The sequence below is a fragment of the Morone saxatilis genome, unplaced genomic scaffold, assembly GCF_004916995.1.
Source record: "Morone saxatilis isolate NCDOM2014 unplaced genomic scaffold, NCSU_SB_2.0 Contig11, whole genome shotgun sequence".
NCBI classification, from domain to species: domain Eukaryota; kingdom Metazoa; phylum Chordata; class Actinopteri; family Moronidae; genus Morone; species Morone saxatilis.
Genome location: NW_023339663.1, coordinates 19,979 through 35,226, shown reverse-complemented (window position 1 = coordinate 35,226; position 15,248 = coordinate 19,979). Strand labels below are relative to the sequence as shown.

At 39.8% G+C, this 15,248-nt stretch overlaps 1 protein-coding gene across 1 annotated transcript in view; it reads right to left on the bottom strand.

Moving 5' to 3' along the window:
- Positions 1–15,248, bottom strand: part of vps13c (vacuolar protein sorting 13 homolog C) — a gene marked incomplete at both ends in the record, with an annotated part of 32,787 nt that overhangs the window by 6,774 nt on the left and 10,765 nt on the right. Inside the window, 9 exon segments of the mRNA XM_035682336.1 lie at positions 10,480–10,569; positions 10,842–10,973; positions 11,059–11,292; positions 11,528–11,620; positions 12,285–12,511; positions 12,983–13,236; positions 13,485–13,651; positions 14,047–14,168; positions 14,252–14,390. Of these exon segments, the coding sequence (XP_035538229.1) occupies positions 10,480–10,569; positions 10,842–10,973; positions 11,059–11,292; positions 11,528–11,620; positions 12,285–12,511; positions 12,983–13,236; positions 13,485–13,651; positions 14,047–14,168; positions 14,252–14,390 (1,458 nt within the window).

Here is a 15,248-nt window from a genome sequence, read left to right as displayed (position 1 = left end):
CTTTCTTCTCTAAGATTCTTATGAAAAAATAATCAGCACAGGAAGGAAACAGTTGTGCTGACTTCTTTACATAGCACTGGATATTCTAATTTGAGGATTTTCAGTCCAGGATTTTAGGAGTTCCATCACAGCAGACAGAGACAGCTCCTGGTGTAAAGTTTAGTACATGACCTTTGATATGCCTCTGACAATGGTCTTGTCTTGACCTGTAGCTTGATTATTAGATCTTAGTGCTGCACTTTGATTCACCATTGACCAGTAGATATGTCTTCTTACCAGAGACGCTTGAGCAACAAATTGGCATTAAAGAACCGCACTAAAGCTGGTTTAGGTTCCTATTTATCAGGTCGTTTCAACAGTTTGTTCATGTTTAACGATGAAACTGTCAATAAATACTACAGTTAATCATTGAGTTCCACATAGGTTTCTGTAACTTGGACCAATTGCTATTTACGTATTATATATGCTAGGCAACATTATTAGGAATCACTCCCCCAATTAACTTCACCATTGCTATGCGCCAGATGAATAACGCAGTTACTATCTATCAACTCAAAGCCTTTGATGAAAGTTAAATCCAATTATCTAAATTACAAACTATGTCTTAAGGACAGGATAAAATCCTGTGAATGAGCCTGCAATTCTTCTGATGTTTAAACTCAGAAAAAAACGAATTTCTTAGTACTTGCCCCAAGAAAAGCCTCAGAGACGTCCACTTTCTAAAGATATAGCTACTCTAGATGGCAATTACCTTGCTATAGTGGCCACTGTCAGGAATCTTGAGTTTATCTTTGATCAGGACTTGTCATTTAAACTCCCATATAAAGGCATGCATCTCTAGGAACTGCCTTCTTTCCATTTACGTAATATTACTCCAAAATTAGACACATCTTATCACAGACAGATGCAGGAAAAACTGAATCCATGCATTGTGTTACTTCAAGGCTGGAATTACTGCAACTCTTTGTTACTCAGGTTGCCCTTAAATAAAGTCCATTTAAACGCTCCCAATTAATTCAATATACGCTTGCAGCACGAGTACTGAGCCAGGAACTAAGGAAAAGGAAGATCAATATCCTCTCCTTTCTTAAGCTTCTCTCTGCATTGGCTCCCTGTTACAATTTAGAATAAGAATTATAAATCCTCCTCCGCTCAGCCTATTAAATGCCTCTTCATGGTCAGGCCCCTTCCATATCTTGAAGAGGCTCATAGTACCCATATTACCCACCCTCTAGAACACTACGTTCTCTGAAATGGCTGGGCTAACTTGTGGTTCACTATAGTCTCTAAAAGGTAGAACAGGAGCCAGAGCCTTCAGTTACCAAGCTCCTCTCCTGTGGAACCAGCTTCCAGTTGTGGTTCTGGAGGCAGACAACCCTCTCCACATTTAAGAGTAGCTTAAGACACTTCTCCTTTGATAAAGCTTATAGTTAAGGCTGGATCAGGTGAGTCACTGAACCAATCTTCTTTAGTTATGCTGCTATAGGCCTAGACTATCGGGGATTTCCCATGGTGGCACTGAGCTCCTCTTTTCCTCTTCTCTCTTTTCTGCACTCATTCATGTCCCATTATGCATTTCTTACTAAACTTCACTTCTTCCCGGAGTTCTTTAGCTGCTTTACGTCCTGCAGGTTCTATGGATTCCTGGTGGAGGCTCCTGCCATGGTCCTGCTAGGACTGCCATTGATAGTATCACTGATTATTATTGTTATTATTATTATTTATTCAGTTTGTTGTTGCAGTATTGTTTTGTTGCTGCGGTTGCTGTTGTCCTGCTCGCTGTCCCTGTCGTTGCGCCGTCGTCGTCGTCGTCGTCGTCGTCGTCGTCGTCACCGTCGTTTTTCATGATCGTCATCGAATCATTACTGTTAAGTGTAGTTGTGATTGCTGTTGTTGCTGTACATCTGTTGTCTTCCTCTGTCTCTCTGTCTCTCTCTCTGTCTCTCTCTCTCTCTCTCCCCAATGGTCAAGGCGATGACCCCCCACCTAGAGCGAAGGGTCTGTCCGAGGTTTCTGCCTGTTAAAAGGCAGTTTTTCCTTGCCCCGGTCGCCAAGTGCTTGACTATGGTGGTACTGTTGGTCTCTGTAATGTTAAAAGGAGTTTCGGTCTGACTTGCTTCTATTTGAAAAGTGTCCTGAATAATTCTGTTATGAATTTGGCGCTGTACAAATAATTGAATTGAATTAACAGTTTATGTACTTTCTGTACAGAAACTAATGTTTTCAACTTACTGATTAACAGGAGAATGCATTCAGAATACCAGACTGTTAGCTTTTAAGACTTTAAGCTTTAAAGTGTCTGTTGGAGGAATGCTGTCAATCAGTCCTGTTAAAACTCTTTAAACGGTCAGCTGGTAGAATTTAATGCAATAAAAATTCTTCAGGGATACGGCTGGTTGGTGGGACATGCTTTTGGACTACAATGACCTCTCCATTGTTGCTGATTTCTGTTTGAGTTTCTACTGTTCTCCTCCACGCATCAGGTGACTTCCTGAACTAGATTTCAGCTCTGCTCAGGAGGGTGATACTAAATCCACGTTCAGGCTCTCTCAAGGGGGAGCAATAGCTCATTACGGTATAACGTGAAAAATTTCAAATGATTACTGATGTTTAAAAGTCATTGGACATATAGATCTGTGATGGTTATTAGATTGTTGACTATAGATTGCTTAAATAGGACCTTGATTTATGTCAGTTAAAGATATTATGACGTTATAGATTGTGAGCTGGTACCTTCTATGATAGATTAAACCTAATAAATCCAATTTTATGACCAGGTTGAATTAGGTGAGTGGTATAGATTTATAGGTTTTCACTGCCGGCTCCATTTATTTGTTTATTTTGGTTATTGACCTCGCGTTGATGATCAGGTATAGATTGGTGAGGGTTTATTATATTTATGAGTGTTATTGATTGGGTGATGCTCATACCCTAGTATGCCTGCGCCTATGGGCGTTATAACGGATCGGGTGTCGATGTACAGAATGGTGAGGTGTATAGAAGTGGTTTACCTTGGCAAGTCTGCTGAAGACATGTGAATAGGCCGTGTGGACCTCCGAACGGTGGAAGTAGATCCGGTGGATGTTCTTTTCAGCGACGCTTTTCGTTCTCGATGGCATTCGGGGTCCGTTTCTCGGCGGCCGCTGATAGGCAGTTTGCTGATCTTGGTTAGCCATTGCATATAACGTTTTGGTTATTCTCTGCACTGGGATCTCCGGGCCGTTGTTAAGTTAGCTCCTGTTCGTCGTTTTGTCCGTGCTTACACTCCCTTCCGTGAGCTATGTAACTGGTTGGAGTGTGAACATATAATATATAATGTATATACAAATTATAGTTAGTTGTGTTATGGTTATAGTTATATCTCGTTGATGTGTAATAGTAGTTATATTATTTTATTAAAGTGAGAAGAATCTTCGGTTGTTATTCATGTTTTTTATTTACTGGAGTCGATCCATTCTGGAATTAGCCTTTGCACTGCCATCTAATCATCTGCATCCAAATGACACCTTTATTTTATAACTTTCACCGTCTCCCTGTGCGCCTTTTAATGTCTTCCACAAATATTGCAATAGGTACAATACTCTTCTAATAACCTCATATTTATGTAATGTCATGGATATCTGTTTATACTTTACTGAATCTTAGTGAACCTCATCAATCAAATGATTAATATCGTCACAGGAGGTATAACAAGTGTATACTAGCATACAAGTGTTATTTACGGGTTTGCCTTCAAGTGCTAGTGCATTTATTAGTTCATATTTACCTCACAATCAATTTCATGCTTGATTTTTACCTATAATCAATTAATTTAATATAAACTGTTTGCGGTTAAAGGTTAGTAAGTGTGTTATAAAGTGCCTTATGTCGGGTGGTATATTCTTGCTCAGTAAAGAAATCTTTATTATATGTGATTGTTACGTTGATGAGTAATGGGTTTTGAGTTTTGCTAGATTAAATATAATCTAAGGATATATATTTATTAATGATCGTTTTGCCTACTTTAGTTTTCTCTGATTTGATAAATTCGGTTTCTTTTATTATCAAATATCTATGATCGTGTTTTTGTGAAAATTCAGTGTACCTCTAATTTGAAAATCTGTGGAGCCATTAGGAGATGGGATAATGTGTTTAGTATAAACAAATTGAATTTAGCCTAGTTTACAGTTAAAATTGATTGTTAAAGAATTTACTTTTAAGTTTTTGGGAATATTCCTGTATTGATCATCAGAACCGAAGATCTTTATATCTTTTTATTTTATTTAATGTGAAGTTAAGTCTTTATTACTTTAAAGTCAGATGAGATATAATTTATTAATATTTTTATTATAGGAATTGTACCATCAATTACTTTCCTGCTCAGTCCAGGTACATGTTTATGTGATCACCCTATGATCTTTATAACGTCATAATTTATTATATACTGACATTAATCAATAACACGTACTAGTTATCCAAATGCAGCGTAATAGAACGTCAACGGAATCTATACTCTCGGAATGTTTCCTTTTCCTTTGTTAATTGGATGCTTTGTGAACTCTAGTTATATATAATTATGCAATTATTTGTCGTGATCTTTAGGTATTATATTAGTTAGCTATTGTTCCGCGCATGAGAGAGCTTTTCTCCTCAGTGCTGAAACCGTGTTCTGATGTCTTGAAGTGACTCACCTCCTGAAGCAAAGATCATGAGAGTATGCTGGAGGTAATGTAGTTCACGGAATGGGTTCACCTTTTGATCGGTTGTGTTGGAGAAATAAGTGACATATTAACAGAAATAACTTCATTCAACAATGTGTAGTGAGGTTACAGCGTGTAGTCGATGCAAAAGGCACCAGAGACAGCCGTATCCCTGATAGGTTTTTATTGCATTATTCTACGCAGCTAAAACCGTTAAGAAGTTTGTATGACAGACTAGTTGTATTACATCATTCCTAACCGAAGCAGCCCACTTAAAAGCTTGTTTAAAGTCTATAGTAGCAAGTGCTGTATGAATAAGCATTTCTCTGTTTTAATGTCAGTAAGTGAAAACAACATGTTTTGTACAGAATAATATAACAATTAAACTGTATCCAATCTCACATTCAATGATGTTTTATTTGATTATAGCGCTCAATTCATAGACTGAAGTTACTGCTCAGATGACTTTCAATTAGAGCAAGTCATGAAGCTAGATCCTGAACTCCTGCATTTTGACATGGTGTATACAGAGACCCAATCATAACTACATTGACTGCAAGCTATTCTTGGCGACGGGGGGCTAAGTAATGAAAATTGCTCTTTTATACATCGGCGAGTATACCGCGACCAAGATTTCCTTCGTTTATAGGTGGGGGCTGTTAACAATCTTAGCCTTGTGACTTGGGGAGAAGATGAAGAGATGATGAGATAAAGAGAGAACTGAGTGATTTCATGTAGTGAGAGATCAAGAGAGGGGACAATTTCAGAATTTTGCATAACAATGTCTGTTATTATCAAATCTACAGCAGCAACAATTTTTATACACTTTGAAAATCTTGAGCTTAAATCAGTTATTGATGGATGGTACTGATCATTGATAAAAAGACATTGGTAATGTGACGATGACTGTGATCGACTGACTGACGACGACGACAGCAGCAACGACATGGTTGAGCGGCGAGCTAGGACATACATGCTAATCCGGCTGCAAATCAACAGATTAATCAAACAACGAATTTCTTAACAGATTATTGATAAATATATTAATAACAAATAAATGATCTGTAGTTGCATAATGATATTAGCAATAATTTTGGTGGGGCACTCGTTATGCAGAGACCATCGGCAGGATGGTCCTTCACCAGGTATTCTCTTAATGATTAGAATACCTTGTTCAGGAACGATATTAAGCGAGCAAGAACTCCTCGGGAAGAAGTTGAAGCTTCAGATAACATGCATTTAATGTTGTTCTATGAATGTGTGCATGAACCGATAAAGAAAGATCAGAGTAGAAGGATAGATAGAAGGAAGCTCTAGGTGTCTCCATATGGGATTCCTACCGATTAATGTCTAGAGGTCATGCTAGCAGTTACATAATACTTATAAAATGATTGGTTCAGTACTCTCCAAATCTTGATCCACCTTGTTACACTATAAGTCTATTTTAATCAAAGAGTAATTATGTCTTAAGCTACTCTTAAAATTGTTGGTATGAGTGTGTCTGCCTCCAAGACCATCAATGGAAAGCTGTTCAGAAGGATAGAGGAGCTTTGGTTAACTGGAAGGCTCTGGCTACCTGTTACTACTTTTAGAGAAATGAACTATAGGACACATGTGTGCCCATGCATTCGATGAGATACGTATCCGTAGTTTCTATGCCGTGAGGAATTATGGATATTATTGAGCTTTTCAAAGATATGAGGTGGCTCTGGACCATGAAGAGTCAATATTTTATAGGATAGTAATATATGAGGAGTAGGATTTATATAACTTTCTATTCTACACTTACCAGGAGCCGAATGCAAGGTGGAAGCTAGTAACAGGAGATGATCATTAGATCCTCTGTTTCCTTAGTTCCTTTTCAATGTACTGTGCTCCAGCGTTTTGAACTTAATTAGGAGCGTTATTTAAAGAATCTTATAATCTTAGTAATGCAAGGCCTGACATAGACATAGTAGTTTGCGTTAAAGTTAACCAGCCTTGATAAAGTAAACAATGCTTAATATGATTTAGTTTTTTCTAGATCTATTGTGCTGGATAGATGTGTACTTAGATTTATTGATATTATATTATTAGTACGTAAATTTGAGTGTATAGATAGACAAGTGCTAGGGATCTGGCTTTATCTTATGGGAGTTAAGTTGATCCTGTTAGTCGAACTGATGCGAAAGAGTAATAACTCTAATGATGCCTGACAACTGTTGGCTCTAGGAGCCCAGATCGGATCGGCAGTAACGTGGTTATGAGTGTCAACAGTCCTAGAAAGGTTAGCGCTGTGTTGGTATCGTTAGCCGTGAAGAAAAGTGAGTCGTCTTGAGGGTTTATTGGGGCCGAGTCAGTATCAAGAATTTCGTTATTGTTTGCTGTTTCAGTGGTATACATTCTGAGATATTAGCCGATGTCGCTCGAGAGATATTTATGTCGCGTTGAATGACATCTGTGGGTATTTTGTGAATTAATTGCCTTAATTTGTCGAGTCATACGTGTTCGTGATGTGATTTTGATCTAGGATAATCCGCTGTACCTGTTGATATACCAATCTGCATTGTTGCAATTGATGATATTAGATTGTATGAAGTGTTCTCCTTGGTAATTAGTTGCGTTGCTATGTGTCGTGTTTGTGGTTTGTGTTTGTGTGTGTGTGTGTAGTTTGTTGTCGATAGTTAGCAGATATAATAAGCATGTCTACATCAGTACTGGTTTGTTACTGTCGCATGGTTGTGTTAGCTGACTTTGTTGATGTTCGATCTTGATTTTATTTGATGGTATGTGTATTATTCTGCATCGTTTTTATCACACTAGATAGCGAAAAAGGAAGCTAGTTATCATTTCCGGCGCTTAGTTATATTGGGTAAACACTAGAGACACAAGTAACCAGCTTAGTCGCGGTTCGCGTTTGTTGTTTTGTTATATGCGCAATTGCTGTTGTTCAAGTCGTTGTTAGAGAGTATTGGAAGACGTAATTGATTGTGTCTCTGATATGGTGTCATAATGCTTAAGCACTAAGTCTAATTAAATAAAGGGTTTTTCATGATTTGACAGAAGTATCCATGTTTGTGCAGAGGCCAATTAACAAAATTGTGTCTACCTATTAATTTTATTTAATGAATTATGTCTGAAATTTATGGCATATTATAAAGAATTGAATTAGAATTATTAGTAATTGCTAGAGAGATATTGTGTGTGTTTAAGCTTAAGATGTATTAAGATAGAGATTGTTTCCTAGACACCCAGGTGTTTATACTCATGTGACTGTGTGATTTATATAGAAACTAGGAAGTGTGTGAGGATCGAGTGGAAAAATACTTCATATGTTAAGTTTAGTAATTGGTATTTGTGTGTAGCTGATATGTGAGAAGGGTAGGTGCGGCAAACTGTTTGTCGTCGATTGTGATATTTTTTCAAGATTTGATCTTTATACAATACAGTATGTGAGTGCCAAAGTGTAGTATAGGGAGGCTATAGAAGATTTCGAGTAAGGCTCTTATACGGTTGGTTAGGCAGATGAGTGAAGATTGCAGTCCCAAGGGAGAGACTGTAATTAGTAAGACATGGTACTCAGGTGTATTAGAATTACCGTTCCTTCTTTTTAATAGGTATATAGAGTAGGACCATAATCTTATCTCTGGTTTTGTTAATAGAGAGAATTTATAAGTTACTACAGTGGATATCCCGTTTAAACTATGAAATAGTCTTGTGATATATTGGTATAATATATATGTGTACTATCGAAACTTCTCTATAAGTCAAGTTTATATGTATTGAGTGCTTTTTGCTTGAGGTCGATGTGGGTATTCTTTGTAATGTGTTCAGATGAAGTTTATGATAGAGATGTACATATTTTCTCGAGGAGTTTTAAACATCTACTCGACCTGATGGCGTTTATTGTTGGCTGTGATCGTGTGTTTTGATCTTTATATATATGACTGATTTTGCATTTATAGTACGAGAACCTCGGTGTGCTTACCAATTAGTAATTTAATGCATGATAAAATTAATATAGAAAAATAAAAGAAGGGTTGAAGGCTTGAATCGATTGTTGCGTGTATTTGGAAGCATAAAGTTTGTTATTTTTGTTGGATGGTAAGGTTTCGTGGGCCTCAGGTTGAGCCTTTGCTGCATAAATCTTATGTAGTAGAGTGGTGGGTTTGAGTAAAGGATGGGATAATGTGGTGCGGTGTCATGTGATGTGAAAATTGTGTGATGTATTTTTTTTTGGTTATGTTGTTAGTTGTGTATGTGAATGGAGATCGTGAGTCGGGTTATTGAGTGTTTTATGTCTGTACAGTTTTTGTAGAATAATCTTTGTATGGCTGCGTATTAAGCGGATGTTTGCATGGTTCTTCTAGAGAAGTTGTTAGCTGAAGTGATGTTGGTGCAGGTTTGTTTGTGACATTTTCGGATGACCCTAGCACGAGGCTAAATGTGGTTGTAACGGTTGTTTGATTATATATTTCTATTTAGCCTGTTGTTTTCGTTTTATTTTTGTTCTTTGTGGTTTTAATCTGTGCATATGGTTATGGAGGTCTTTTAATAAGACTATAGCTGTGAATGTTTAGTATTTTGATGTTGATTAGAATATAGATGAAAAGTAATTATGAATGATAATGTTTGGTTTCAGAATTGAGCTTTATCTGGCAGATGTACATAAACAACTCAAAGTAAAGAAGGTTTATGTCGCTGTAACATTGAATCATACCCTGATTTGTTCTTATTTGTGGTAATCTCCGTGACAAAGTTTCGTACCATGTGTACTTGCTCTTATCCTTCTCAATTTATTTGCCTCCCGTCTCATCCGCCACCTCACGACGTCCCATATCAGATCGCATCTCAAATCTCTTGCAAATTCATGCATATGGTCTATGAGATGCGTCTAGCGATGCTGATGGAGTTTATTCACCAGTGGGCCGATAGGTCATGGCCGAGTCAGCTTCACTCATCTCACCTGATTACATTGTCCCTCTTCCTTATGTATCTGAGCGAACTCCAAGTGCGACTTTCTAATTGTTGAATGAGGTCCCACAACGTATCCTCTGCGCTACAGCATGAGGAGCTCTCTTCCTCCTTAGGCTGCTGGTGTATTATTGACTCGTTATTTATACGACTATCTGGTAGTCCCTCATGGTAAAACCAGTCGATATGTGGTAGTAGTGTGTGCAAATAGGGAACACTGCCAGAGGTTCGAGAGAGGAATAGAATTTTGAAATTGCACTATAAATCCCGATCCGAGTGTATTAGACTGATTGATATTTATTCTTCGTACTGCTACTTGTGAAACCCTGCTCCGTTCCCCGCTCTTCACTTCCCCTCTGTGGTATTTAAGTCCGCTCATTTGGCAGCTTGGAAAAAGCTTATGAATGTTATAATCAAGGCAGCGGATATGTTAATCGCTAGACCAACATACCGGTAAACTCCAACTTCCTAGGTTCCTTTAATTGACTGGTACAGGCGGTCCTTCCCTGACCACGTTCACTAGCAAATCAGAAGCCTTCTATGTTTAAGTAAAATTACCTGAATCACTATGACACAAGTAATCATATTACCTCCAGTGGCACAGGAAAGGCACTTCCACGCCTGCACCTGTCTTGCTTAGATGTATCAATGTTTTATATTTCTGAGAGATGATGTAATTGGATTGGTAGAATGAACATGTTGCTGTGTCCATTCGATTACTTGTGTGCTGAGGAAACCCCGTCTGTAGCTCGACGTGCTACATACACAAAAGACCAGAACAGTCTGAACAGCGCAAAGAGGACACAGAACATCTGCAGAAGTCAGAGTGATGCTAGAACACCTTTACCTCCAGCTCCAGATTCCACCTGCGTTTGCCACTGTTGACTCGTTCAATAAGAGGCTCCCACACTGCGTGGATCTCATTAAAGTAGTTCACCTGCAGACACACAACAAGTGTCAGTCAGCATTATACACACATGATAAAACACAGCAGCTGCTCACACACATCATTCATTCTTTCTGCTTCGCTTCAGTATCTACTAAAATTCAGAAACGTCACAGTAAATAAATAAACAACTTTAAAAAAATAATTTAAAATGTCTGAACTAAGGAGAGTTTCTCCAGGATAGGTCGTATTACTTCATCATCACCATCAATTGAGGTGGACAGGTTCAGGTTCAGGTTCGGGTGTGATGGAACATTTCTCACCTCCAGTGTCATGTCACCTCTCAGCTGCAGTAGAGACGACCAGTTTTTTGCCGACCCGTTGAAGGAGGACTCTGCCAGCAGCAGAGGGACGGTCCGATGACCCAAACCAGACTCCAGAGTCACCTGCACCACCTGTAGGGCAAAAGCACTTGGTCAACAGGAACCAGATTGGACCACCGTATTCTAAAGTTTCAGAGTCTAAGCTGGCATATCATACCTTGACCTCTGCGGCGAAGCTCTCGCCCTCATTGCGTCCATCCTGCTCTCTGAAGCTCTCTGTGACCTCAGTGGCCTGGTCCACTCCCAGGAACCAGTAGTTACAGCCATAGATGTTCATCACCGACCAGAGGTCGCCGACGTTGGAATTAGACTCTGGATTCTGCTCGTCACGCTGCTTTGCTGTCATGGCGGCTGTTATCGTCATCACTGTGTTGAGGATGAACGGAGAGATCTGCAGGACAGGCGCGCTGATGATGAGTTCACCGACCCCTTGGAACCCCCGCCACCATTATTATAGCAGTGACATCACACAGTGACAGCACTATGCAAATGATCCAAACTACATTTTTAAAATCAGATTTTAGAACAAACTGTCTGTCTTAAAGTGAATTTCCTTTTCATATTTGCCATAAATTTAATGTATTTTTAATTTCAAACATTTTTAAAAACTGTGATTAATGAAATACCTTAACAATGACTTCCTCTACTGTCACAGACCCACTCAGTGGTTGGTTGGGCTGGGTTTCGGTTTCCAAGGCAACCGAGCAGGGCCTCAACACCTATTGGACGAGAATATACTCTGTATTTACTTGAATTCTCCGTATTTAAAATCTTTTACTAGTTTTTGATCTTGTGAATATTCCTGTATTTTTGTGTTTATCTGATGAAAATGTTGTATTCTGGCTCTACTGTAGTATTTTGTAAAATATACTGAATGGAATACTACAACCTGAAATGTATCCCATTGTCTTATTTCATGTAATATTTACATCTAATCTTGAATGGAAGAATTATATTTGTTATTACCCATTGTATTGAATTGGAATGTGAACCTGTTGAATTTCTTTAATCAGAACCTAATTATTTAAAGGCACTTCTGATAGCAGTTAAGCACAGAGTGAATCTGATGAAGCAACATGTGAAACATGTAGTTTGCTCCTTTTTGTTTTGTTTTTAATCACCAGTACTGAATACTGGCACTTTGTCTACATGAGTACCCTTAGTTCTTATTGAGAACGGCCACCACTGGTGAGCATGGCTGTACCCACAACTGTTTTTTGTGTTCAGTAGGAACCAATGAGCCAAAGACAATATTAAGAGACTGACTGGCATGTTGTTAGTTTGAGTCTGAATATGAGATTTGTTGACAAGGAGAAAACTGATCCTTTAAACCGTTAATGTGTAGGACCTGCCGCGAGCCCACGTGCAGTACTATAATCTTACAGTGGTGACGCCGTTGGCCTCCTTGTTTCGGATGAAGGGGCAGGCGAGGACTTTCAGCTCCCTCAGGTTGGCTCTCATGTTCTGTGTACTGTTCTCCTCAGTCTGCAGAGTGAAGTCACACTGAAAGGAGGCCACGAGGGCGGGGGCGTCAGCCTTCATCAAGCTGGCCACAAACACCACCTCGGGGTCCACCACCACTGCCCGAAAACGAGTCCTAACCATCGAGGCTGCATAATAATAACAAAAACTAAATGAGGCAACATTTACCTTTGAGATTATATATAATGGATTGTGAACAGCAATATATCAGCAAACTACTCTTTCTGTGAAGACGTAGTGGAGTCACATGGTGTCTCTCTCCCATAACACATATAGGAATCCATACCACTCGACTGTTCGCGCCTTTTCTGAATAGGTAAATATAGATATTACATAACAAGAGATACTGGCTACAGCTGAGAGGACCATAGCATAGATATTATTACACTACATTGGTGAATTAAGGATTTTATTTCCACCAACAGTACAACTGAATAAATGATTGAGATAAGACAGAGATGGTTTTGGTGAGTTTTTGGCTATAGACTCTGGTGTAGAGTGATATTACGGCTATTTCTGGTTAAACTTTAGGTCACTGTAGGGATCCTTTCCATAATTGCACTGAACCTAACCTAAGTCTTTGGGTCTCTTGCTCTCACCGGGCTTGGCATCGGCCCGAGGCTCAGCAGTCTGTCTTAGTGGCAATCTGTCGGTCGGTGCAGAGGCGGAGGTTGGAGATGAACTCTGCGGCAAAGCCTGCAGGAAGAAATCTGCGACGGCCATCAGAAACTCCACACTGGCACACAGGTAGAGTTTCTGCAGAACAGCCACCACCTCCTGTTCTCCTGCGCTCTGTCGATACGTCACATCGATCATTGCCTCAGGGCTCTCCTCATCTCTCCGACCGACCATCCTGCAGCCCCCAAGAAAAACCAAAACACAAAGGGTAAAGGTCAGAATGAGACCTTAATCACTATGATTGCACCTTGATTGATTACAGCCAGCCTCTTCCTATTGGAAATCATTCAGTATCAGTAACAGCAGAGTCTGGAATCAAACAACCTGTACCCAAACTGAAGTTCTTTTCGTTCTTATTACAAACCAAGATGGGGGTAATAACAACATCACACAGAGAGAAAGCAGAGGCTATGTGACTGATACCGTGATGTCACCCTCTCCATGCCAGTCCTCAGGTCGTCCAGTGTGCAGGCGGTGAGGATCGTGGTCACCTCCATGCTGCCATTGGTCAGGATCTTTCCTGAAGTCTTCAGTTGGTGGAGGGTGAACTCGCCCAGTCTAAGGTTCTCCTGGTGCTGCAGATCTGGGGGCTGCAGGGAACAGGACCAACAATCAGAACCAAGAGTGCTGAACCTATTAGGCTCTGGAATTCTCTTTCCCGTAGAAGGTAAGGTGTACATTACCTGTTTTTAAATCATTGCTTCAAACGTATCTTTACAGGAAAGCCTTTTGTGCTGCCTCACTTATATTTGGTGTTGCTGTTGTTTTACTTTCTTCTGTTCTCATATTGGAATATGATATATATTTTATTGATCACCTATCCTTCATCTTTGTTTTATTCTCCTGTATTTTGTCAAGCACTTTGTAACCTTGTTCAGATAAGTACTAAAAATAGATTAGTTATCATATTATTATTATAACATTTACAGAACACCGAGAGAACACTAAGAGCACGTACTCCAGGAATCTTTATGTGCTGACCTACCTGTTTTAGATCGTCACTGTACAGAACCAGACCAAGAGACTCAATGTTAAAGTTAAACTTCATTGTCTCCAGAGCTTCATCCTGCTCTTCATCACTGCTCACAGTCAGCTTCCCAATATTACCTGAAACACAGATCACATCAACAAAACACCTAAAACTGAACCAGCAACCAACCCAGTATCAGTGTGTCAACATAATGCTGAACCTGTGGTGGGGCCACCAGCTGCTCGGAGCAGCACACTGGCCTCCTGTCTCGGGGCGGTGGGCTCAAGACTGCCGGCCTCTCCCAGATTCTCCATCAGGATCATCAGCAGCACCTTCAGGTCGTCTTGACTCAACTCCACCTACCGATCAAGCAAAAACACCACCCGGCTGATTACAGACAGCTGTTACATGATGTAAATCAAATACTCATTATCCTCTAACAGTCTAACATTTAGGTGAATCCCCTGTCAATAATTACATTTATCTACATTCACGCCTCGCAGACTCATAAGTCAGATCACTACAAAGTGAACAACACAGACACTACACTACACTGATGCTACAATTCAAAACTACTACACTGAAACTGTACCTTCGGTGGTGTACATGTCAACTGGTTGAGAAAATGAGAACAGAGCTGTTAGAGTCTGCAGAGATTACAGGCTTTAAGGCAGTCAGTCAGAAAGTTGAATATGTAAGTCCACCCTGACTGATGATGATGTGATGATGTTAGTCGAGGTGTCCTACCCCTGCTACACAGTGTGGGAAATGCCGACACAGAGGGTTGTCTGTACAGCAGCAATCATAAACTCTTGGCCTGATGAGACAAACAGTCTCTGTCATCTGCTAAATGACTAAAACAAGTACATATCTGTACAGAGTCTGTATATTAAAACAGTCATCTCCATGAGGTCACCCACAGGTTTGTAAAGAGCTGTGGTGAAGCTCAATGTGGTCGGCTCAGGCTGTCGCCATGTTGGCAGTCCAGACTCCACTGGCTCTCGACTAATCCAAAAATGGGTGTGGGTGGAGCTGAAGTGGCTGAATGAAGCCTGGTTACTGAAAACAGCCGCCTGTGATGACACCCACCTGTTACTCAAAGCCCATAATTATGCATAACTTTAAAGGTAGGGTAGGCAATCCTGTTCAGAAGCACATTTTGTTATACTGGGTGAAATGGTCCCTCTGTTGTCAGAGGAATCAATTCGTTATGTCTT